Source organism: Paroedura picta, chromosome 12 (genome assembly GCF_049243985.1).
Source record: "Paroedura picta isolate Pp20150507F chromosome 12, Ppicta_v3.0, whole genome shotgun sequence".
Classification (NCBI taxonomy): Eukaryota; Metazoa; Chordata; class Lepidosauria; order Squamata; family Gekkonidae; genus Paroedura; species Paroedura picta.
Window position 1 is genome coordinate 36,699,883 of NC_135380.1, and position 24,129 is coordinate 36,724,011.

The 24,129-nt window shown below is 46.5% G+C and overlaps 1 protein-coding gene across 8 annotated transcripts in view; it reads right to left on the minus strand.

The window, feature by feature from the left end:
- The window catches only part of TNC (tenascin C), a 91,753-nt gene that overhangs the window by 43,304 nt on the left and 24,320 nt on the right, over positions 1 to 24,129 (minus strand). For all 8 annotated transcript variants that reach the window (XM_077306929.1, XM_077306928.1, XM_077306930.1 and 5 more), the window contains exons 2-10: positions 19,829 to 20,417; positions 15,426 to 17,018; positions 13,600 to 13,863; positions 12,642 to 12,757; positions 12,375 to 12,531; positions 10,088 to 10,357; positions 8,457 to 8,642; positions 8,156 to 8,245; positions 7,470 to 7,733 (exon numbers count right to left, since the gene is read on the minus strand). In XM_077306929.1, coding sequence (XP_077163044.1) covers positions 7,470 to 7,733; positions 8,156 to 8,245; positions 8,457 to 8,642; positions 10,088 to 10,357; positions 12,375 to 12,531; positions 12,642 to 12,757; positions 13,600 to 13,863; positions 15,426 to 17,018; positions 19,829 to 20,291 — 3,403 coding nt within the window. In that variant the 5' untranslated portion in view covers positions 20,292 to 20,417. The remainder of the gene's footprint in view (positions 1 to 7,469; positions 7,734 to 8,155; positions 8,246 to 8,456; positions 8,643 to 10,087; positions 10,358 to 12,374; positions 12,532 to 12,641; positions 12,758 to 13,599; positions 13,864 to 15,425; positions 17,019 to 19,828; positions 20,418 to 24,129) is intronic.

A 24,129-nucleotide genomic window follows, 5' to 3' on the forward strand; every position in this document is an offset into this window, starting at 1 on the left:
CTGCAAGTTGGGTGAATGCATTGAATGGATCCATTTAGCATGCATGGAATGGATCCATCCAACCATCCCTCAGGTGCCAACAAAGTTGTGGAAATTCACTCTGGAAGAACTGCTTAACTAATACTATAGAAAAGAAGAAAAGGTCAGTAAGAATATCAGCATTACTGCTGGGCATGTGGAAAGGTCAAAATGCTCATAGTTCAGATACCACTAGGGTTGCCAGCTGTGGTTTGGGAAATTCCTGTTGATTGTGGGGGTTGATCCTGGGAAGAGGAATTTGGGGAAGGGAGGGACTTCGGTGGGTTACAATGCCATGGAATCTACTCTCCAAAGCTGCCATTTTCTCCAGGGAAACTGATCTCTGTGTCTGCAAGCAGCTGTAATTCTAGGGGTTCTTCACTCCCCACCTGAGGGTTGGAAGCCTTAGGTATCACTGAAGTTCAAAACATGGATTTGGATGGCTCATAATGCTTGCCTCCATTCTGCAGCCAACATTACAGCCTACAAATTGTCCCATAGCACGAATCTCAATCCAAGACATTTCCTGGCAGCCTCTTAAACTTATGTGCCTACAGTATTCCCTTCCTCTTTCTCTCCTTCACTTAACTAAGGCTGAAATAGCAGAGTCCCAGCCACATGGAACCTGTGGGGAACCAAGCATTTTGGAAAACTGCATTTTTCAAGGTTTCTTAGACATGGACCATGGCTGTTATAATATTAGTTACTGAAGGCTTTCTCAATCAGGGGTTTTTTTAAGGCCCTGGAAGGATTTTCTGAATGTTTAAAATTTGTTGAATGTTTATTGGGTGATTTGACCATATATGGTCATGTCAACCCAACCACCCCTCACAGTATGGCCAATGATGGACTTGGGGTGGGTGGGAAAGGGAGGGGCCCAAGGTAGGCATGTACACAGCTATACTTTCCAAACATTCTTCATGACTGCATCACCTCTGAGGCTTCTTGAAGCTTGAAGAATGTTTCAGCAGTTTCTCAATGGTAAAAACAGTTAAGAAAGACTGAATTACTGAAAAGATAAAAGGGAGCTAGGCAGAGGCTTTGAGAGAGCTCCACTCCCTCCTTCTAATTAAGATTCAGGAAAATGGAGGGAAATAGGACAGAGAAAGGTTCAAGGGCTTGTTGGGGAATCTGGAGTCATAGGTGAGCTTCCCCTAGCTTTTTAAAGAGCAAAGTTGCAAATACGATAAATATGAAAGCCCAGATCTAGAGGAGAGGCTGATGGCCAGACCCAGCAGGTAGATTAATAACATAAGCTAAAGTTAAAAGTTACTTGGCTGAATAACAGATAAAAGCCATAAACATTCCTTCCGATAGAGAAATTCCTATATTTATTATATTCTAGTCTAAGTAAACCCCTCTCAGATTATGCTGGCTCCCTATATACTATATGTTGTCCAAATCGAGAGACTTGGAATGCCCCAGAGAATTCCATGGCATCTCCTAGCTGCTATTTTTAATGAGGTATGGGGGGGGGGTCATGCTGGGGCTGGAGGAAAACTTGGCTTTCTTGGCAGCATTAACCTCTCTTTCCTCTAAACAGGTGTGTGTGGGGGTTATATTGTTGAGAAGCAAAGGCCCACTTTAACTAAGATGTGTTAATCATGGCTTTGCTTTTTCTACAACGGCACTTGCCCAACGTGACTGTATGCTGAGCCTGAAAAAAATGAAAGTTTTCTTAGGGTTCTGATACAGATTGGGCAACCTGAAAGACTACGGTTCCCATCAACCCCATGGGAAGAGTGCCTTTCAGGAAAACCAGGTCCTAATCATAGCCTGTGAAAGATACCTCCTCGACCGTTTATGCACTGGGAACTTCACTGCCCTACCCACCTATCAGGAGCACAGATAGGGGGTGGATGAGGTGCACCAGGCCAAATGCTCCCCCATGTGGGGCAACCTGCCACAACTAAAACTCCAGCCTGCAGCCCAGCATGAAACCTCCAGTGCATAAACGGTCCTCCACACACACAGAGATACAATGGTTGGCTGCTATCTCCTTTTCAGAAAGTAATGTTAGGATAAGGGAACGGAAAATGAGGAGATAAATACTTGCTGCCAACTTCCAGGTAGGGATGCCAGTTCCCAGGTGGGGACCTGGGGATCCCCTGGAATAATAGCTCATCTCCAGACTAAAGAAATCAATTCCCCTGGAGAAGATGGCTGCTTTGGAGGGTGAACCCCAAAGAACTATAGTCCACAGAGGTCCTTCCCCACCACAAATCCCATCAACTCCCAGCTCCACCCCAAAGTCTCCAGATATTTCCCAACTCAGAACTGGCAACCCTACAGTTGTAGCCTCGCAATTGCCCTGAACAGCCTTTCTCAATTTTTTTTACAATTGAGAAACTCTTGAAACATTCTTCAGGCTTTGAGAAATCCCAGAAGTGGCATGATTGTGAAGAACATGGTTGGGAAGCTGAGCTGTGGCCACACCCACCTGGGGCTCTTCCCCAACCCACCCCCTCCAGACCCCTCATTGGCCATTTGGGGGGGGGCAGGTTGATATGACCATAAATGTCCAACCAATTTTGAAAATATATACACAATTAATTAACTCCCACCCATTCGGGAAACCCTTCCAGGGCCATCAAGAAACTCCAGAGAAAGCCTGGCCCAGAATAACAACGGCTCTCTAGACTTCAGAGATTCAGTTCCCTGAAATAAATGGCTGTTTGGGGAATGGATTCGGTGTCATGATACTCTGCCAAGATCCCTCTTTCCCCCTCAGGCGCCACTCCTAAAATCACCAGGTATTTCCCATCCTGGAGCTGATAGCACTAATCGTAGACACATTGTATCTTTGGTCACTCGCAAAACAGGAATTTGTGTGCAATTTTATACTCAGGTCTAGCTTCGCAGGGGGTCTATTCCCAATTTGAAAATGGTGTAAACTTTTTATGGTCTATTTCAGGGGTAGTCAAACTACGGCCCTCCAGATGTCCATGGACTACAATTTCCACAAGCCCCTGCCAGCATTCGCTGGCAGGGGCTCGTGGGAATTGTAGTCCATAGACATCTGGAGGACCACAGTTTGACTACCCCTGGTCTATTTCATCGTGCTTAAATAAGTCTCCCTGACACCTGTGGGATCGGTTTAGTAAAAAGACATCCATTTCAGAGGGACAAGTAGGATTGCTAGGGGATTTTGCCAACCTGTTTCAATGTATTTATTTATTGCTTCTCCCATCCATACCCACAAGTCTTTAACATTGCACCGTTTTTCTTTCTTTCCCCCAAACTTATCCTGTTCCAATTCAAGTGCTAGAATGATTGTTTTTGCCTGGGCAAATTATGAAAATAAAAGAAATGAGTGAATTGAGAATCACAGAATCACAGAATCATAGAGTTGGAAGGGGCCATACAGGCCATCTAGTCCAACCCCCTGCTCAACGCAGGATCAGCCCAAAGCATCCTGAAGCATCCAAGAAAAGTGTGTATCCAACCTTTGCTTGAAGACTGCCAGTGAGGAAGCAACAAAATGGAAGCAACAAAATGGAACAAAAATGGGCTCACAACAATGGGCTCACAAATGGAAGCAACAAAAAGCAACAAAAATGGGCTCCCAACAATGTACATCCCTAACCTCCTCTGAATCAGGACTGGGAAGCGTCAATTATTCTTATGAATCCCGACCTTTTTTTTTCCTTTGAAAGATGGTTTTCCAATGCCTCATGTTTTGGCTGCCTTTGTGATCCCTGTGGGGGGAAGAGTTCTCTGAATCAAAGACACCAGTTCAGGTCCTGCTTGGGTCACTCATTGTCTCTTTGCTGACTGGAGTTCAGGCCGTGGGCCTCCCTCAAGGACTGGAAGGAACCTGACGTCATGGAAAGCCAGAGGCTGACACCATAAAGCTTGTATGATTTGGCTCAGGATACAAAGTTCTCTCCTTTCTGAGGGAAACCCCAGAGGGGTCACAAGGGAAAGACCAGATCCCCAAGTCATCTCAGGCAACAGGAAGGGACACCTCCAGATAGAACAGCAGCTCACCAGATTTGATTACAAGAGTCCCATTTTTTTGACAATTCTAAGGGGAGACCTTGAAAAAAAAATTACTCTGAACAGGCAGGCACTGAGTAAGAAACAACGAAAAGAGAAGCCATGGGGGATACAGGCTTTGATGCCAAAAACACTCAGCTGCTAAGAATACACAGCAGGAGTTTTGAGGATGGTTTTTGTTTAACTCTCCCTTTGCATTTTTTTCCTAGCCAGCTTTATACTTTTAGAAGGAGGGTAGATAAAACTAGGAAAGATGGTAGCTTTCTGCAATCCTTCCAAACTCATGTACAGTTCTCATGGCTCCTATGTTCACTCTCTCCCTCAACACCCAGACTTCCTGTCATGCCTGAGCATTTCTTTCATGTGGACGGCCTCCTTGGATTTATAGCGTATAGCCTTTGGATCTCGACACATTACATGGTTTAATTAAGAGGAGCCATTTGCCTTGAGGATTCAGGTTGTATCAAATGTATTGGCTTCCTGGGACTTTCCAGACAAAGTTCCTTCCCTTTCTTGTGGGTTCTCTATGCCTGAACATAGGCACATTGTGTAATATCTGCATTTTTTTGGTCTCTGGGTTTGGGAAGTGAAATGAAAATGCTGGGATGAAAAGAGGGGGGAGGAAACCCACCCAGATGGTACCTATCAATTCTGTGTGCTACTTCCCCTTCCCATCAAAAATCTCCTCTTTCAGTAATGAAATGGGACAACATGAAGCAAAGGGGGTTTCTCTAACATACAGACGGTAAGCTGTACAGTAACGTAAGTCTTGTAAATTGGTACATAAGGGATCTTTGATCTTGTGGCTTCCTGCACAGTGTCATAAACTGTTGGGACTGGACATGAGGCCTTGCAGTGGAAGTGAATCATAGAATCATAGAATCATAGAGTTGGAAGGGGCCATACAGGCCATCTAGTCCAACCCCCTGCTCAACGCAGGATCAGCCAAAAGCATCCTAAAGCATGTGACTAAGATGTGTCTCTGAACTTCCATTCCTCAGTCATGGGCTCCTTTATTGGGAGCCCAGGAACATCAACAGGAAGTAAGCTTTTCACCTGGGATGGGTTGGATCACCCAGGGAATGGGTGGTCAGTGACCTTCCCAGACTGAGCACAGAACATTTCCTAACCAGTTAACTTGCTGTGGTGGTCATATGTTGCTCTGCTGTACATATGGTAAGTCATGGGTTACATCCTGCCAAGAGGAAAGGATAATTTTTCCACTCTTGCATTTCTGAGTCAAAAGTGAAGTTACCAGCTGACCAGAAAAGGCCTTTCCTTCTGCTTTTAATTTCAACTTAATTGGCAGAAATCAACGATTCGAACTGCTATCAAGGAAGATAATCAGCACTGTCCCCTTCCCATTGACAGATCAAGCTGAGGGTAGGGCAAGAGGTCTCATGATGATTCAGACAACATGGGTTGGGACCAGAGTTCCCATCTTGTGTCCTGTGTAACAGTCCCATGTGAGATGTGGTTTCTCCTCAATTTAAGTGTTCACACTGCCTCATTCAGAACACAATTGTTGCATGTCTGAAGAAGGGGCATACCCCTTCTCCTCATTTCCATACATACCACAGCTGGGGACATGCAGGAAGGGAAGCTACAAGTCACATGTGACCGTTACATGGGCATAGTATAGGACCCGGCACCAAATCCATCTCTATGTGATGGGTGAATACCACTACACTGCATTTACTCCCAAGATAATGGCCTCCCTTACAAAGGAATATGGCATAAATATGAACAAACGTGGCTGTCCTGTTATGTCTACCGTGACCCTTTGGAACAACACCATTATGGTCAATGTAGGCGGTGAAAGCAAAAAATGTCCTTGTTCTATATCAACTTGCAAGGCTGCAGTACAGGCTGACCAGAGGCAGAGGGTGAGAGAGAGAGAGAGAGAGAGAGAGAGAGAGAGAGAGAGAGAGAGAGAGAGAGAGAGAGAGAGAGAGAGAGAGAGAGAGAGAGAGAGAGAGAGAGAGAGAGAGAGGGAACAAAGTTACGCCTTTGTTTGCTCCATGATAGACCTACATGGTTGCATTGGTACTGTAGGGAGAAGTCAAAATGAGTCATTAGTTAGAAACATATGAAAGGACAGGCTGAGACGAATGGGGTGGAATATTCAAGCAACTTCTCATTCATATTTGCTTGCTAAATTTGACTGTATAAATTCTGTTGACTTGGGGTGTAGGTGTGCTGAAAGAAAGCATGGGGAGAAAAACTGATAATGAAATTCATAAGGCACAGGGACACCTTCTGGTTCAACTCTGGTATTTTAGCATCCAAGATGAAAGAAAATCCCATTCCCAACAGAAATATAAAGGCAAAGAAAAGATGCATATTATATGAATCCACCTTATATAGAATTAGATCTTTGGTCAATTTAGCTCAGTGTTGTTTACTCTGATGGGAAGTGGCTCTCCACGTGAAGAAACTACTTGAATTAATTTAAGCAGAGATGCCAGGAACTGAATCTGGAAGCTTCTGCATATGCTACTGGTGTTCTGTCACTGAGCTATGGCTACTTCTTTTCTCAACAGGCATCTCCAATTGAATTTTCAGCCAACTGTGCCCATCACCTAGCTAGAGTTCATCACTTGCATCACATGGAACAAAAGCTGGCTCATGAAACTTGCCCCACAGTATATTTGATAGTATTTCGAATTCTTTGTTGTAAAGCTGAGAATGATCCAGTTTCCTCTCTCCCTTCTTCAGTATTTCTGGTAAGATCTCAAACCAGGGCTGGGTTTGAATTTTGGAGGACCTCAAGAATACCTTCATGTGGGTTTCCCAGTGCTGGGGCTCCTCATCCCCTTTATCATCTACAACAGCCTTTTCCCAACTTTTTCACCATTGAGAAACCCCTGAAACATTCTTCAGGCTTCAAGAAACCCCAAAAGTGGCACATTTGGGCAGAATATGGTTGGGAAGCATCGCTGTGTACATGGCCACTCAGGGCTCCTTCCGTTCTCTCCCCCTCCAGGCCCATCTGCTATTTTTGGAGAGGGGGGGCTGGTCAACATGACCATATACCGTCATATGACTGATAAATGCTTAACAAATTTTTAAAATATAGTTAAATTAATGAACTCCCACCTATTCAGCAAACCCTTCTAGGGCCACTAAGAAAAGCACCCTGGCTAAGAAAGCCTGATCTACAAGGTATCTGCTAACCCTCTCCCTCTCCTTGCTGCTGGTAGCTCCTTCTCCTACCATGTGTCCAACTTTAAAGATTGAGCTATCTGAAGAAGTGAGTAGTGACTTGTGAAAGGCATTGTTGACCTTTAAGAGGCCACTGGACTGGACATACTGGCTCAGCTACCTCTTTGCAATTGGCTTAATGGACCAATGGTCTCCATATGAAAGCATCATCTCCTAGGGGGGAAAAATGGGTGAGTGTTTACGGGAGGAACAAGATAACACAATTCAAGTCAAATCACTGCACATACCAGTGGAACCTGTCACAGTGGAAGGTTTGCTCTTGTGTCTTCCTTTCTCTGCCACGAGACTGATGGTATACTCGATTCCAGCATCTAGCGACCTTAAGTTGTGAGATGTGCTATCTGCTGGAATCTCTATTTCGTTCTTCCTCCCTGTGGGGGTGACGTAAGTAAGGCGATAGCGATCAAACTTGGCCAGGGGTCTTTTCCAGCGTAAGAGGAGAGTGGTTTCAGTAGGATCGCTGACCTCCAAGTCCTTGGGACTATCCAGATCTACACACAATGCCCAAGAAAAAACAGAGAAGGTCAAAATGGTTTAGAATCATAGAATCATAGAAGAATCATAGAGTTGGAAGGGGCCATACAGGCCATCTAGTCCAACCCCCTGCTCAACGCAGGATCAGCCCTAAGCATCCTAAAGCATCCAAGAAAAGTGTGTATCCAACCTTTCCTTGAAGACTGCCAGTTTAGCACCCTGAAGGGGGAAGCTGTGTAAAAATTATCTTGGCTAACCCCAGACAGATTCCTCTATGCCCCTGATGACATGCTCAATCCTTTCTTCTTGGCATGGTGACCATGACCTTACATTTTTGAGACACTGTTTGCAGTAGTTCCTGCTAAGCTCATGCCAGTGTTTGCAGTTAATCTTTCCCTTGTTCTAAGGAAGAGAAGGGTTTGTTTGTTTCTTCCCCTACCAGTCGCAGCATTAACTGTGGCGGGAGCGCTCTCTCGGTCCTGCTTCACGGCTGTCACGCCAATGCCATATTCTGTTCCAGGCCGCAAGCCTAAATAAAAAGAAAAAAACACCAACAATACCTTCAGTGCGCATGGAATTTCAGGCAGGGATCTCACCTTGTCTGTCCTTACTAGGAACAGTACATTTCTTGTTGAATATGCCTCCCTAGAAAGAACTAAGGCAGTCTGACTGTGATTCCTACTTAGATCAAGCCATATGCAACTTTAGCATGAACTTCCCAGAACTTTCAGAAGTCTTACCAGTCAGGGTGGTTTTGGTTGTGGCTTGGTTGCTTCTGGGCACTGTGACTTCAGCGTGATCTCCACCAGAAATGGGTGCATACTTGATCCGGTAAATTTCAGGGGTTGCTTGACTGTTCTTCCACTCCAGGGTGATGGTGTTGTCCGTCTGAGAGAGGCGCTTCAGATTTTTGGGGGCATCCAGATCTGGGGAGATGGAGAAGATTATGTATTTTCCCGAGAACCAGGATCTAAAGGCCTACGAAAGGTTCCCTTTTGTCTAATCTGGCTGGCAAATACAGACAAAAGGGACGGTTTGTAGTGTCTACACAAAAAGAGAAAAAAACCTGTCCCAAGGCTACTAACAACATTAACAAAGCTAATACAGGATAAAGAAAAGTAAAAAAGTCTCTTCTTATTCTGTAGGTTTATTGTAGCATCCAACCAGAACGGGTTCCAGATATCTCCTGTTTTCAAAGGGAATATTCCTCAGTGGTTGTTCCTCTCACTTGTGCGAAAATTGGTACGTCAATACCTCTATTCAATCTCAAAATGTTAAGAATATACCCTGGCCTTTGGCTCTATACTATAGGGATGCTAGTAATCCAACTGCTGGCAGAAGCTTTCCAGAGAAAGGCCTTTCCCACCCCTTCTCCTTGCGATCCTTCAGCTGGAGATGCAGGGGCTGATCCCAGGACATTCTGCATGCCAAGCATGCACTTTGCTACTGAGCTTTGATGACCCTCTTATGGGCATTTGAAATGTGGTGTTGGAGGAGGATTCTATGGACACCAGATGGCCAAAAGGGCAAAGAAGTGGGTTTGAGATCAAATTGAGCCTGAACTCTCCCTAGAAGATAAAATGACCAGATTGAGGCTATCGGGCAGTTATGACAAGAGTCGCTGAAAAAGATCACAATACAGGGAAAGCTGAAGTCAGCAGGAAAAGAGGAAGACTGACTCAATCAAGGAAGCCATGGCCCTCAGCTTGCAAGACCCGAGAAAGGCTGCTAACAATAGGACATTTTGGAGGACATTCATTCACAGGGCTGCCATAAATTGGAAGTGATTTGACTGCACTTAAAACATACACAAAGTGATTTGACCACACTTAACATGCATGCAGGCATTAAAAAGCATGCCTCAGTGTCCTCTGGAATATACTGAATTGCTATGGCGGGTGTATAGAGCAGGGGTAGTCAACCTGTGGTCCTCCAGATGTCCATGGACTACAATTCCCATGAGCCCCTGCCAGCAAACGCTGGAATTGTAGTCCATGGACATTTGGAGGACCACAGGTTGACTACCCCTGGTATAGAGGGTACCTTGGCAGAAAAGTTGATGGGGAAATAGAGGGGGGAAGACTTAGTGGTGTAATTAAAGCTTTATTTATTTGTTTATTTGTACATTTATAAACCACCCTGCCTGGGAGGCTCAGGGTGGATTGGGATTTATTTGCCAAAGGTCCCAGATTCCAGTCCTGGTATCTTCAGTTGTAGGATTTCAGGAGTTGACTTTCCCCCCGCCTGAGCACTTGGGGAGCCTCTGCCAGCCCTCACACTAAACTAGCTGGACCAATGGCCTGATGCCGCGGAAGGCCGTTTCCTGTGTCCCCACCCCCACCCCCCAAAAGCCAGAAAGTAGTCATTTTACCTGTGGTGAAGCTCTCTGTCACGGGGTCGCTCTCCATATCCCCTCGTCGAGACACGAGCGTCACCTCGTATTCAGTGTGCGGTTTCAGATTGCCAATGGAGTATTGGCTTTCGTCCTCTGAGAGGTCGATGGATGTTCGGTCCCCAGGGACCTCCTTGGGCCCGAAAGTGAGCTCGATGCCATCGATTTGCGCAAAGGGCCTGAACCAGGTGATTAGCGCTGTGGTGTCTGTAACATCCCTCGCCTCAATTTGGCTGGGGGCATCAAGTTCTGGGGGAAGAAAGAAAGAACGATACACTTAAAATAGAACTTTGTGAAGAAGCCCACTTTTCACAACCCGAAGGAGTCTCAAAGCGGCTAATGATCGCCTTCCCTTTCTCTCCTCACAAGAGGCACCCTGTGAGGTAGATGAGGCTGAGAGAGCTCTGACAGAACTTCTGTGAGAACAGCTCACCATGACTGGCCCAAGGACACCCAGCTGGCTACATGTGGAGGAGTGGGGAATCAAGCCTGACATGCCAGATTACAGTACAGCGCTCTTAACCACTACACCAAGCTGAGGACATTTTGTCTCAGGAAAATGGCAGGAAGGAGTAGAGTTAAGCCCTCTTCTTCCTGAGGTTTCATTCCAACCAAGTTTCCATGCACCTGCTTTTTTTTTTTTTTAAGAATTATTTGGAAGCTGTAAACATAAAGCTCCCAAGTAGAGATAAGCAAACTCCTCACAGGTTTCCATGGGAATATAACTCCACTCTTTCCTAAGGAGTTCAAAAATAAATAAAATAAATCAAAGTAAATCTTGGTGCTAAGGCTTTGGAGCAATTTTTCTCCTATCTATTTCAGTGTGATCTGTGCATTCTTACTCTGAGGTCCCACTGTATCCAATGGGCTTACTCCAAGGTTAGCAGGCACCAAGGTTAGTGCCATTCCCCCCAAGTTTCACTGAGGGATCTGACTTGCTATCCAGAGCAAAGAAGTGGGAGACAAACAAGTTTGCTGCCAGCACAAAAAGGCTTGTCTCCAAGGACTACCATGTAGGTGCAACAAAACAAAACACAGAAAAATGACCCCTTTCCATTTCAAACCAAAAAGCAAGTGTCCACTCTCCTTGGAATTCTTCCAAGGATCTTGAGCCATGTAAAAGTTCAATTTTGAGTTCCAAAGTATTAAAAAGTCATCTCCCAGCATTGCATCTGTTTTGGCCATCAAATGGGAATGCCTCAGATTCAAGTCCTTGCTCAGCCAGCAGGAAGCCCTTGGGCCCTTACCGCTCTTCAGTCTTAACCTTCCTCACAGGGCTGTTGTGAGGCTGAAAGAGGAGGGGACCACCATGCAGACTGTACCAAGCTCCTTAAGGAGGGGGAGATGAGATTAGGCCAGTGGCATCCAGGAAGCCCTGGCTTTCCTCTCTTGTTTAAACCATCCCTCACAAAAGAAATGATTACAGTCAACTCCATGTTGCAATGACCACTTTTGCTGAAGAAAAAAACATTGACTAGCAGCCATGTAACCTTTGTTCCCCAGGGACAATAATGGAAATAGGAACTCTCACGTGTAAAGTGCCATCTCCCAGAGCTGATCTTGCTTAGCTTCTGCGACCTGAACAGATTTGGCTAGCTTGGCCCGTCCAGCTCAAGGCAGGAAATCTCATAGATCGTTTACGCACTGGAGGTTTCATACCGGGTTGCAGGCTGGAGTTTTAGTCGTGGCAGGTTGCCCCACCTCTTCCTGAACCCACATGGGGGAGCATTTGGCCCGGTGCACCTCATCCGCCCCCGATTTGTGCTCCTGCACGGGAGCTGGGGCAGTGAAGTTCCCAGTGCGTAAACGGTCATAGTGACACTAAACAGAGTTTCCAAATGCTATGAAGACTCCAGTAGACTGCAGTAGCTACTGAGTCTCCATCCATGGATAACTGCTCAGCTTCTACCTGTGGCTGTCTTCTTACTGCAGCCAAGAGGAGTGAGGAAATCTCTCTCTCTCTCTCTCTCTCTCTCTCTCTCTCTCTCTCTCTCTCTCTCTCTCTCTTTCTTTCTGTGTGTGTGTGTGTGTGCCCTGCTAGCCCTCCCTGCTGCTGCTAGATGAAGCTGGATGCCAGCCAAGGATCTGTGAGTGGGCAGTGGCACTGCAAGAAGACTGCCAAGGAGGCTTTGTGACCATCAGAACTGATAGCTGCTAAAGTTGCCCATATGTTTCTCATCACATAGGGGTTTTATTTACAGCTCCTATAAACACTGGCTCTCTGTTTTTCTTGGTTCTCTATTAACGTAGCCAGATGGCCACTTACTTGTGGTTACCACCCTAGAAAGGCCAGGTCCTCTGGTCTGATTCTTCACAACATAAAGGGATACATTATATTGGTGTCCGGGGGCAAGGCCTGGCTGCAAATACGATGTCCGCGGCCTCTCCAGGCTGCTCCTTATTCCTCCGTTGTCTTCCTCTTTCTGAAATTCAAGGGTCAAACAGTTGGGATTTGATAAAACACGGGGGAGGGAGGGGAATCGGGATTCTTGGAGTCAAAGGGAAGACATGCAAATTTGAATTCCTTCCTTACCAAACTGTTAAAAACGATTTCCCAACCACTGAATGGGATGTCCAGGGGGTCCCACTCCACCTCCACAGAAGTCTCTTTAACTGACTTGAATTTTAAGCCATCCGGGGCAGGCAGATCTGGGAAACGAAAGGCAAGAAGATGAGGCACAGGCATCTAGACAGACCTAAAATAATCATGTTTCCATTCCGGGCATTCCTGTGATGCTGTAGCAAAAGACATGTATATACTCCACATTCAAACCACACAGAAGAAAAGAGGAAAGAAAGGGGGGGGGGCATCAGGAAGGCTACTTGCAAGCCATAAAAAAAAAATACCCCAAAACCACAAGCAGACCAACAAGAAACCTGACCTGAGGGAAACAATATCCATCTATATCATCTCATGTGTGCCCTAGAATTGAGGTGAAATTGTCCCCCTCAGTTTTGCCAGTGTATCTGCGAAGAGCTTTCCAGTCGCGGTTTCGGTGATTATTCAGGGTGCGGTTGTTAAGTAGACTGAAATATTTGCCAGTTTTCCAGTTTGCTGCTGCTGTTTGGCACCATTTTGTTTTCCGCTGGCAGCACAACACAAGACCAGAGGGAGGACAGGGAGTGTTATATATATTTTCCCCTGATCTGCCCTCATGACAACACCATATAGTTAACTGCACCAAATTTGGGGATAATGCTTCTGAATCATTTCTGATTAAAGAGAGTCTTGGCGAGGCCTCTCCTATCTCTACTAAGCCCTTGCTACCAACACCTACCCGTAACAGCAGTAAGCTTGGGGTGTTATTTTGGCCTAGAAAAGGGGAAGGCTAGCAGAGAGGGCTAATTAATTGCATGGAGAGCCCCATTATAAGACAGGCCAAAATTTAGAAGAGACTGGTCCTAGTTGTTAAGGGAACAGGGCCTTCTAAAGTGAGGGATTCGTTTTCTGAAGTTCTGATTGTAGGTGCTATAAAATGTTATATACTCACATGTGGCCACCCGGGCACTAATGGGGATACTTTTCTTGTTCTTTAGGATGGCAAAGACACGGATAAAATATTCGACGCCGGGTTCCAGTTCCCGAATGGTGGCCGCTGTGTGGTTCCCAGGTACTCGGAACTGCAGTTCCAAGCCACCGGTGCCGGTCGGGATGTAGGTGATGAGGTATTCCGTGACGACGTTTTCATTCTTCCATTCCAGGTTGACAGTTTTGTCTGTCACGTCCGTCACCATCAGCTCTTTCGGAGGCGATACTGCCAAGAGGGTTTAGGGGGGGGGGGAAGGCAAAGTCACTGTCAAACGTCTGAGAAAGAAGGACACGTGCTTTGAAAACCGGCTGATGAAGTGCCTTTCTAAAGGCTGATCTGCAGGCAGAGTAATATCAAGTGATAGATTCCTTCCTGGACAGTACCATTTCAGACTGTAAACAGGGAATTCTGGGTTTGAAAGCTTCCCCATATAGCAGGGGTGGTCAAACTGTGGCTCACCAGATGTCCATGGACAATTCCCATGAGCCCCTGCCAGTATCTGGAGAGCCACAATTTGGCCTCCCCTGCCATACAGTTTCATCGCCTCCTTGTCCTCCCTTCTCCGTTTTGAGTTTTCCTTAGAGTGCCATTCCCCAGGTAGGACTTGGGGATCCCCCAGTTTAACAGCTCATCTCCAGCCTAAAGAGATTCATTCCCCTGGAGAAAGTGACAGCTTTGGAGGGTGGACTTCATAGCATTATAATCTGTTTGAGGTCCCTCCCTGTTTCAAATCCTGTCCACTCCCAGCTCCATCCCTAAAGTTTCCAGGTATTTCCCAACTCAGAGCTGGCAACCTTAGTCTCCCTTGACTTCCCCCTATTCCATAACTTCATTAATCTCTCCAATTCATGGTTGCTTCACCAAAAGGGAAACTACCCAAGAGCATGAACATCTAGGTAAGGCAGTAGAACATAGTCTTCTTGCTCAGTTTCCTTCGCTACTGTTGCATACTTCTACCACCTCCAGAATACCACTAGGAGACTTTCACCTGGACAGGTGCCTGACCATGCCATCTATTGGTGACATATCTGGCTTGCCCATGTTCATAAAATATTCCAGGTAAATGAATATATAGGACTCAGACTGGCACCATTATACAATAAGTGGCAAGTTTCTATATCTAAGGGTTATATTTTGCATACAGAAGGATGTATCATGGACTCCCCACTGTAGTCCAACAGAGAGAAAGAGTCTGATTTTGCTAACCTATGCTTTCTCTCCTTGGGTTTTGTGAAACTCTGGGGTTTCTTGATGGCCATGGATAGGTTTTCCAAATAGGTGGGAGTTAATTAATTTTTAAAATTTGTTAAACATTTATCAGGTCATATGAACCCCCCCCCCCCAAAAAAAATGACCAATAATGGGCCTGGAAGGGGAATGGCCCCAGGTGAGCATGGACACAGCTATGCTTCCAAAACATATTCCACAAGATCACATTACTTCTGGGGTTTCTTGAAGCCTGAATAATGTTTCAGGCACTTCTCAATGGTAAAAATGTTGAGAAAGGCTGTGCTAACTCCATAGCTCAGTTCAGAGTCATATATTTATCCAGCCAGATGACAATAAAAAAAACTTTAGCTGCAGAGCTGAGAACAACAGCTTAAGATATTTGGTTGGCATCTGAGTTTTAGCTCAGGAGAGATTCTTCCAGTTCGTCAAACATTGGAAGTATGACAGCTGAAAGAGATGGTGATAATAAACTGGGAGGCTGAAAGAAGGTACAAAATCATTCCGTGCAAATTCCCAAGAACAATAACCATCCTAGGAGAATCCCAAGCAGAACTTACCATCTGAGCAGTCGTCCCCTACATAGCCTTCATCACAGATGCACTGCCCATTTACGCAGCGGCCAAGATCGTTGCAATTGTTTGGGCAGGACCTTTCACTGCAGTCAATCCCCCGGAATCCCTCGTTGCAGACACATTGTCCATTGATGCATTGTCCCCGGTTGTTGCAGTCCTTGGGGCACCGCTGTTGACTGCAGTCCACCCCGGTGAAGCCCTCGTCACACACGCACTGCCCATCGAAACAGCGGCCTCGGCCATTGCAGTCGTTCACACAGGCATATTCCCCGCAATCGTCGCCGACAAAGCCTTTGTTGCAGACGCACACCCCGTTGACACAGCGCCCACGGTTATGGCAGTCATTAGGGCACTTCCGTTCTGCACAGTCCTCGCCCGTGTACCCCTCATCACACACGCACTGCCCGTTGATGCAGCGGCCATGATTGTTGCAGTCATTAGGGCACCTGAGCTCACCGCAGTCCACACCAGTGAAGGCCTCGTCGCATACGCACAGACCGTCGACACAGCGTCCGGAGTTGTTGCAGTCATTGGGGCACCGCCGTTCAGCACAATCTTCCCCGGTGTACCCCTCGTCACAGAGGCACAGGCCGTTAAGGCACAACCCGCGTTGGTGACAGTCGTTGGGGCACTTGAGATCTCGACAGTCCTCTCCCATGAATCCCTCATCGCACTCGCACTGCCCGTTGACACAACGCCCCCTGTGGCTACAGTCATTGGGGCACCTCAGCTCACTGCAGTCCTCTCCCATGAACCTTTCTTCGCAAACACACTGCCCGTCTACACAGCGTCCACGGTTGTTGCAGTCGTTGGGGCACCTCACCTCCCCGCAGTCGACGCCCAAGAAACCCTCGTTGCATACGCACTGCCCGTTAATGCAACGGCCACGTTCATTGCAGTCTTTGGGACACCTCCGCTCACCACAGTCGTCCCCTGTGAACCCTTCGTAGCAGACGCACACCCCGTTGTCACAGTGGCCCTGGTTGTGGCAGTTGTTGGGACAAGCTAGTTCCCCGCAATCCTCCCCGGTGAAGCCTAGGTCGCAGTAGCAAGTGCCGTTGACACAACGGCCCCGGTCGTAACAGTCATTGGGGCAGATGAGCTCGCTGCAGTCTTCGCCGGTGTATCCTTCGTCACACACACATTCCTCGTCCACGCAGCGGCCCCGGTTATTGCAGTTGTTTGGGCACAGTGGCTGGCTGCAGTCTGCCCCACTGAAGCCTTCCTTGCAGATGCACTGCCCGTTGACACACTTCCCATGTTCGCTGCACGGCACCAAGCACACTTCGAGACTGCAGTCCTCACCAGCAAAACCCTCGAAGCACACGCACTGGCCATCCACACATTTGCCTTGGTCGTTACAGTCCCCAGGACATGCCAGCTGCCCACAATCTGTCCCCGTGAAGCCTTCATCACAGATACACTTGCCATTAACGCACCGCCCCCTGTTGTTGCAATTTTGGGGGCATTCCGGTTCAGAGCAGTTGGGTCCTTTCCAGCCAGGCTCACAAATGCAACCGCATATGTCATTGCTGTAATTCCCCCTTCCGCTGCAGTAGGGTGTGGCTTCGATAGAACCTAGGCCAGGAAAACGAGGAGACATGTTATCCTCAAAGCAAGATCAGCAATAAGAAAGCGCAAAAGAACATTTATATGGTTGGCGTGAATAGCCTGAGCTTCATGGCCATGTGAAGATTCGAAATGCATGAACTATACGCCGTCCCAAGGTGCAGTTGCACACATTCGAAGAATCTCGGTCAGTGCTCTTTTGCAGACCTGTATTAGAGGCACCAGCTGACCCAAAGTCAAACCAGCCGTGTTCTGTATCTATGCCTTTAACAGAAGGTGGGCTTGAAGTAATGAGCTTTTCAAATGCTCCTAACTGCTAATGCCTGCAGAGTGTCCAAATGCTATTAAAAGTCACAAAAGCAGACCATTCATACAGAGTCATGCTGGCTAACATCCCTATTCTCATACCAAGCAGAGTTCCCGTGCCCTATATATTGCTGAATACACAGTAATCTGTCCTGCATATGTTGTATTGTTCTACTTTGCAGTCATCTGCTGTAAAAGCTAAGGAGGTAGGTTCAAGATATGCAAGAAGGACATCATTACTCCATAATATCAACAATGAAAAGCATCCCTCTAGGTTTACTAGAGTGGGGGAAAGCTAAGGGGGGATGCCATCATGGCAATTCTGTGATGTCACTTCCAGTCATGTAACCGGAAGTGACATCATGCATCCCTGTGATGTTCTAGCAATCTCCCACGGAGATTTAGCAGATTGTTAGAGCACTGCAGTGACATGTAATGTAATTTCTAGTTATGAACCAGGGAGTGACATCATGGCATTGCAGCACCGTATTATTCCTAGCTTTGCCCCGCACATCTCCCAAGAGATGCCAGCCAAGGGCAACTCTACACATCTCAATGTTGACCCCTGGTGCCTTTAGTGTTCATGCCCAGGCTTTTTCATGCAGGCACACTGGAATCAAGGTGCAACCACCTTCACTCTGAGAAGAAATGTAACTTCTTACCATCCCAGGAACCAAGATCAGTCCTGAAGAACAGCCAGATGATCACTACATACTCTAATAAAGAATGCCTCCAAAGGCCAAAATTGAGAGACCTGATTTCCCAGGAACAAAAAATGAGGGACTGTTCCTGGTAGATAGAAAGGCCAGGAGTCCATAGGTTAAAAATGTAGTACACCTATCATCATACCAAGGAGTTCTGCTTCACTGTTTACATATTGGCTGAAGAACAAACACAGCAATTGTGGCATAGTGTTCAGGCTGCAAGGTTTCTAACAGCCCAGACCTCGAGATACTTCGGGGCTGATGAAATCATATTGAGTAGGCAGCTCATCTGAACCACCAGGAATTATATCATATTATGTCTGAGAACGTCTCCATCATATGGCTTTGAAGAGGTCTATTCACCAGATCCTATGGTTGCCATCTCCAGGTTAGTTCCCCTGGAAAAAATGACTGTGTTGCAGGACAGACTGTATGGCATTTAGGGTTGCCAGCTTTGGTTTGGGAAATACCTGGAGACTTTGGGCCAGTAATGGGTGTGATTTGGGGTGGGATGGGACCTCAATAGAGTATAATGCTATGGAGTCTCCCCCCCCCCCCTCAAAGCAGCCCTTTTCTTCAGGGAAACTGAACTCTTTAGTCTCAAGATGACGTATAATTCCAGGAGATTCCCACATCGCACCTGTGGACTTGTATCCCTAATGACATTTCACCTCATTGAAGTCCCAACACAAACTCCAGTTTCAGTAGGATCTACTCCCAAATCTCCAGAAATTTTCCAACCTGGAGCTGGCAACAGGGCCAGGCTCAATTTTCAACTTAGAAAAAGAGCAGTCACCCTGGAACTTCATAAGATTGAGAAGGGCAGGATATGCTGCATTGATTTTTAAAATGTTTAATGTTTTATGCCTTTAGCATTCATCATGCCCCTATGAACAAGATTTCGGACTCTGGGGTATATATTATTAAACAGGATAAACAAAATGCCTCTTTGTCTGCACATTAGTTTTGCCACATCATGCCCCAATGTCTATCTGCAGTAGTTATGTGCCTATCACATTTTTTTTCACCTGCCTTTCATCCAATGATCTCAGTGTGATTGACTTTAATTCTCCCTTCCTCTGTTTTATGCTCACAAGATTCCCCCAACAGTGGTTAGGCTGAGACCAGAGGAGCCAAGAGGCCTGGAGAAAAATGTCCTGTTTCAGAAAAATGTTTAATGAGATAGGATATACCAAGGGATATTATTTACCTGCATGCCATAGAAATAGCATTGCCAGATCCCCTGGTGGCAGCAGAGGTCTCCTATCACTAGGTGCTACCCCCCAGCAGTCCATCAGCTGGCTGGCAGAGAGACTTACCTGGAGAAAGAGAAAGGCCCAGGTCTCATTGCTGGCACTGCGCAGGAAGTGAAATCATCACACCAGCGATGTCCAAGTGACGCTCTGGTATTTGGGCCAAAAGTGTATGGAAGAAGCTACTTTTATCATAGAGTCTGAATGTCACTGGTGTGATGATGTCACTTCCTGGGCAATGCTGGCAATGAGGCCTGGGCCTTTCTCTTTCTCCAGGTAAGGCCCCACCACTCCATCCCTCGCCAGTTGCCAGGTGGGACCTGTGACTTCTACATGGAAAGCTTCATCTGGGGATGCCCCAGAATTACATCTGATCTCCAGACTATGGATATCAATCTATGGCACTGGACCCCACTGAGGTCTCTGTTCTCCACAGTCTCCATCTCCAAATCTCCAGGGGTTTCTCAACCTAGATCTGGCAACCCTACCCTGACATCTCCCCACCAGTGCCCAGGGCTGACTTATCAACCCTATGACTTTCTCAAGGTCACCTTACCTTCAACAGACTGTCCACTGGGGCAGCAGCCGATGCCACTGGCACATTGAACTCGTAACGAGGAGACCAGCCCCTCCAGTTCTTCAAGCCTGCTTAAGAGATCCTTGATATCAGGGCCTGCAGCACAACCACAGGCTCGCCGTGGGATGTTGATTTTGTGCGTGAAGACAATCTGGTTCTCCTCGTTCAGGGTGTGCTCCTGATAATGTTGGCTAGGCTCGATGTGGGGTTTGAGGTCTGAGTCCCCACTGGCTGCCTCCAAGTCCACCGAACAAAGAGACCCAATGGGGACTTTAATGTTGTAGACATGGTTAAAGACCACAGGCTGGTTGTCCTCAGGCAAAGTGACGTTGATCCCTGCCTCTCTCTTCTGTCGAATAATTCTCTTGATGAGACCACCACTGCTTTGTTGATGGAACAAAGAGAGGACAACCGAGGCCAACACCCATGTGGCAAGGCCCATGTTGAGGTTCAGTTCCTTGAGGATGTTCTTGCAGATTCAATGTGGTTCCTTTCAAGGGAAAATGAAAAGACCCAGCTTGGATAAAACAGGGTTCCTTCGTTCGGCTTCCCGACTACCTTGATGTCCCTGCAAGAGTTAAAATGAAACAGACTGAGTTACTTCTCTGTGAAACTAATATTGTGACCTCCAGGAAGAGGGCAGCGGTGCAATCAGAAGGTGCAATCAGAACGTGATCAGTTTGCAGTTTTATAATAAGACGTGAGTAAACATAGGGTTGGATCCTGCCAACTTTTCATTCAGTTCATGGCACAGAGGTAAACAACATACATCTCATCAAAGCTCTGTTAAAGGGAAAGGACAGTTGTTTTCTCCAGGCGGTTGGCCACCATATGGTGCATACAGAACCTGGAAGTAAATATTAAGGCAATACACTGAAACCAGATTAGGTAATCTAGTTCTCTGAAGCATCTTTATGCCCAAGTGAGCCCCCTGGCTTGTCAACTTTAAGGCAGCACCAGAATCGCAACTGATATCCATGCTACAGAGATCAGCACCCCTGGAGAAAGTGGGGCCCCTGGAAGGCAAGCTCTATGCATGTAGCCTGCTGAGGTCCTTCCTCACCCCACCTTCCCTGGACCCCCCTCCCCCAAGGAATTTTCCAAACATGAGTTGGGAACAACAGCTACGATACAGCTATTTGCTTTGGCAAGTGAAGAAAACAACCAATTAAAACAGCGGTTCTCAACCTGGGGGGCTGGGACCCCTTTGGAGGTAGAACGGCCCTTTCACAGGGGTCACGGCAGGGCAAGCAGCTTGGCCAGATGGGCACCATCCACACAACAGCCTTGTGGGGTAGATTGAGATAGAGCATTCGTCTGTCTGGAGCAGCGGAAAAGAGTGTGATCGGCATGGTGGGAAAAGAGGCAGAACGGAACTGAGAAACCCAGGGAAAAAAACCCAATTTATCATGAATAATGGATCCCCATGCCATTGGTCAGTTTTGGTTTGATTTCTGCGAAAGAACATTTGCATAATTATATGGTTGGGGGTCACTACAACATGAGGAACTGTATTAAAGGGTTGTGGCATTAGGAAGGTTGAGAACCACTGTATTAAAAGGAGGGTGTTTTTTTTGTCTGACGATATTCTAATTCAGCCTCCCTGAACTTTTGTACCATTGAGAAACTCCTTAAACATTCTCCAGGCTTCAAGAAATCCTAGGAATGGCACAATCATGCAGAATATGGTTGGACAGCATAGCTGCATACATGCTTATCTGGTGCCCCTCCCCGTCACATCCTCTCCAGGCCCACCATTGGCCATTTTGGGGTGTGGGTTGACAACTCTATATAGTCATATTACCCAATAAATGTTTAACAAATGTATAAAAAAATAACTCCCACCCATTTGGGAAGCCCTTCCACGGCCATTAAGAAACAACATGGTTTCACAAAACCCTAGCTGAGAAAGCCTGTTTTGTTACTCCTTGCTCACATTAGGAACCTTTGCATTATGAACCATGAAGATCTAAGCTATAGTGGATTAATTCTGATGGCCCCACAGTTACTTGAGCTTGTTGGGACAGCCCTGTCAAACAGGCAAGCTAATGGCATGCACAGCTCCTTCAAGAGGGAATAGAGGAAGGTTTTATAACACTACAGGTGCAAATGTGTCTAAGGTGGGATTTTGGGAAGATCGCTGGTTCTCAAAGCCTAATCTTTCACCAACTACACCAGCCTTTTTCAACCTTTTGACCATGGAGGAGCCCCTGAAATATTTTTCAGACTTTGAGGAGCCCCAGAAGCAGAGCAGAAGTGATGTCATCTGACCACGCCTCCCTGCCATGCAGGAGAAGTGTGTGTGTGTGAGTGGGTGGGAGAGACTAGAGGCAGTTTGAGGCAGGAGTAGGTGACCTGACTCCACCCCTTCCCCATAAATGGTAACCATGTGAGAACACCACCCCCAGGTTAATGTTGGCTGCCAGTTCTCTGCTTTCATGGCAATGTCGGGAATCATTTGTGGCTGAGTCCATTAAGGCAGGATATAGGGGGAAAGCCGGGGAAACCCTGGGGAGCTCTCACGGGGAATCCCTGAACTAGACAAAGGCCTTTCCTTAAGCACAGCCTTAAAATGAACAAAAACAGCTGTTCTTTTTCAACTTCTGTCCCAAAAAATGGTATGTTGTACATCTGCTCAGATGTAGTTATGAGGAGGGAGCAAATCTCTCTTGTGCTTCGAATTTACCCAAGGCGTAGCAGAATCTGAAAATCCCCATCTGAAAATCCCCATTGTGTTGTCAAAGACAAGTCAGCTTCTCAGAGATGTTCTATCTTGTTTACCCTCCAGACAAAGCTGAAGAGCTATCAAAGGTGTTGCTGAAGATAGGTTGGCCAGATATATAGAACAGATAAGTTAGACATGGTGGACATCTATAAAAGAATAGCTAGACAGGTCAAGTATTGAGCATAGGGAAGACAGAGAGGATACCAACTGATTTTATATAGAATATATTTGCACATATGTTTTAAGGAGGTGCATTGCACACATACAACCTGTTTCATATTTCATGCATTATGCAGATTTCCTATACAGGGTTTGTTTGTTTTAAGTGTCCCCATACCCAACAAATTGCCATATCCTGCATCATCCCTGCTTCTGCTTCACCCAAGCATCCTTCTTGGAATTTCCCTCAGCTTTCCTTTCTGATTATGCACCCATCCTGCCCCTTAATTCAGCCAGAACGAGACATGGTAGGACAGAGCTTCACTTCTGCACTCTTGAATAGTCAGTCACATGAACAACCAACATGGCTGCTCAGTTTTGAGGCTCAGAGTTATGGTTTTGCATGCCGAAGATTCAGGATTCAGTTCGGGGCATCTCCAGTTAAAGGATATAGCGTAGCAGGCAGTGGGAAGGATTCCTCTGTACTTGAGATCGTGGAGAGTAGCCAACACTGAACTAGACCGACTGGCTGAGTTAGATGACCTGTTTAGCCCAGGCTATCTATTTCACTGGTTTGTAGACTGCCCCTCTCTGCAAGCAGGCTTGGGGCAGTGAACAACATAATAAATCCAATTCATATACATAGTTAAAACCATTAAAACCAAATGAAGTGGAAATATCAACTTAAAATGAAAGTGCTCCAAAAACCTTTCGACTGGAGGGACTCTTAGTTTTAGTCATCGTCCCATTTCAGATCTAGCTTCCAGATCCCAATGGTGGGAAAGCAGAGCCCTTCTCGATTTTACTTTTCAGCTCATTTTGGCCTCAACCCTATGCCTGGCAGGCCTTTCAGAACTTTTACAGGCCTTTCAGAACTTAGACAGTTCTGACAGCGCCTGGATCTCTGCTGCCAGCTCATTCCACCAGGCTGGAGCCAGGGCTAAAAAGGCCCTGACTCTGGTTGAGGCTGGTTACACACCTTTGGGGCCAGGGACTACCAACCAGTTGGAATTGGCAAAGCGCGAGGTTCTTAAGGATATATATTTTTCAGCCTTAGCCCCTGCATGGTGGAATGAGCTCCTGGGAGAGCTAAGGGTCCTGATGGAGCTAATTGAATTCCACAGGACCTTCAAGACAGAATTCTTCCACCAGGCTTTTGGTGGAGGCCAGGCAGAAGAAGATCTGCCACTCCTCCGGTATTCCAGTTTACAGCATTCACTAGATGTTTGGCAGAAGGGTAGAAGGTTCAGAGAGGAAAGAAGGTGGGAGGGTGGTTGATTGTTGTTTTATGATTACTGAATTGTATCTTTTTGGATGTTGCAAGCCACTGTGGGCTAGCTGGCTAGGAGCGGCAGCGTGGAAATTAAATTAATTTTTAAAAATTAAAATAAAATAC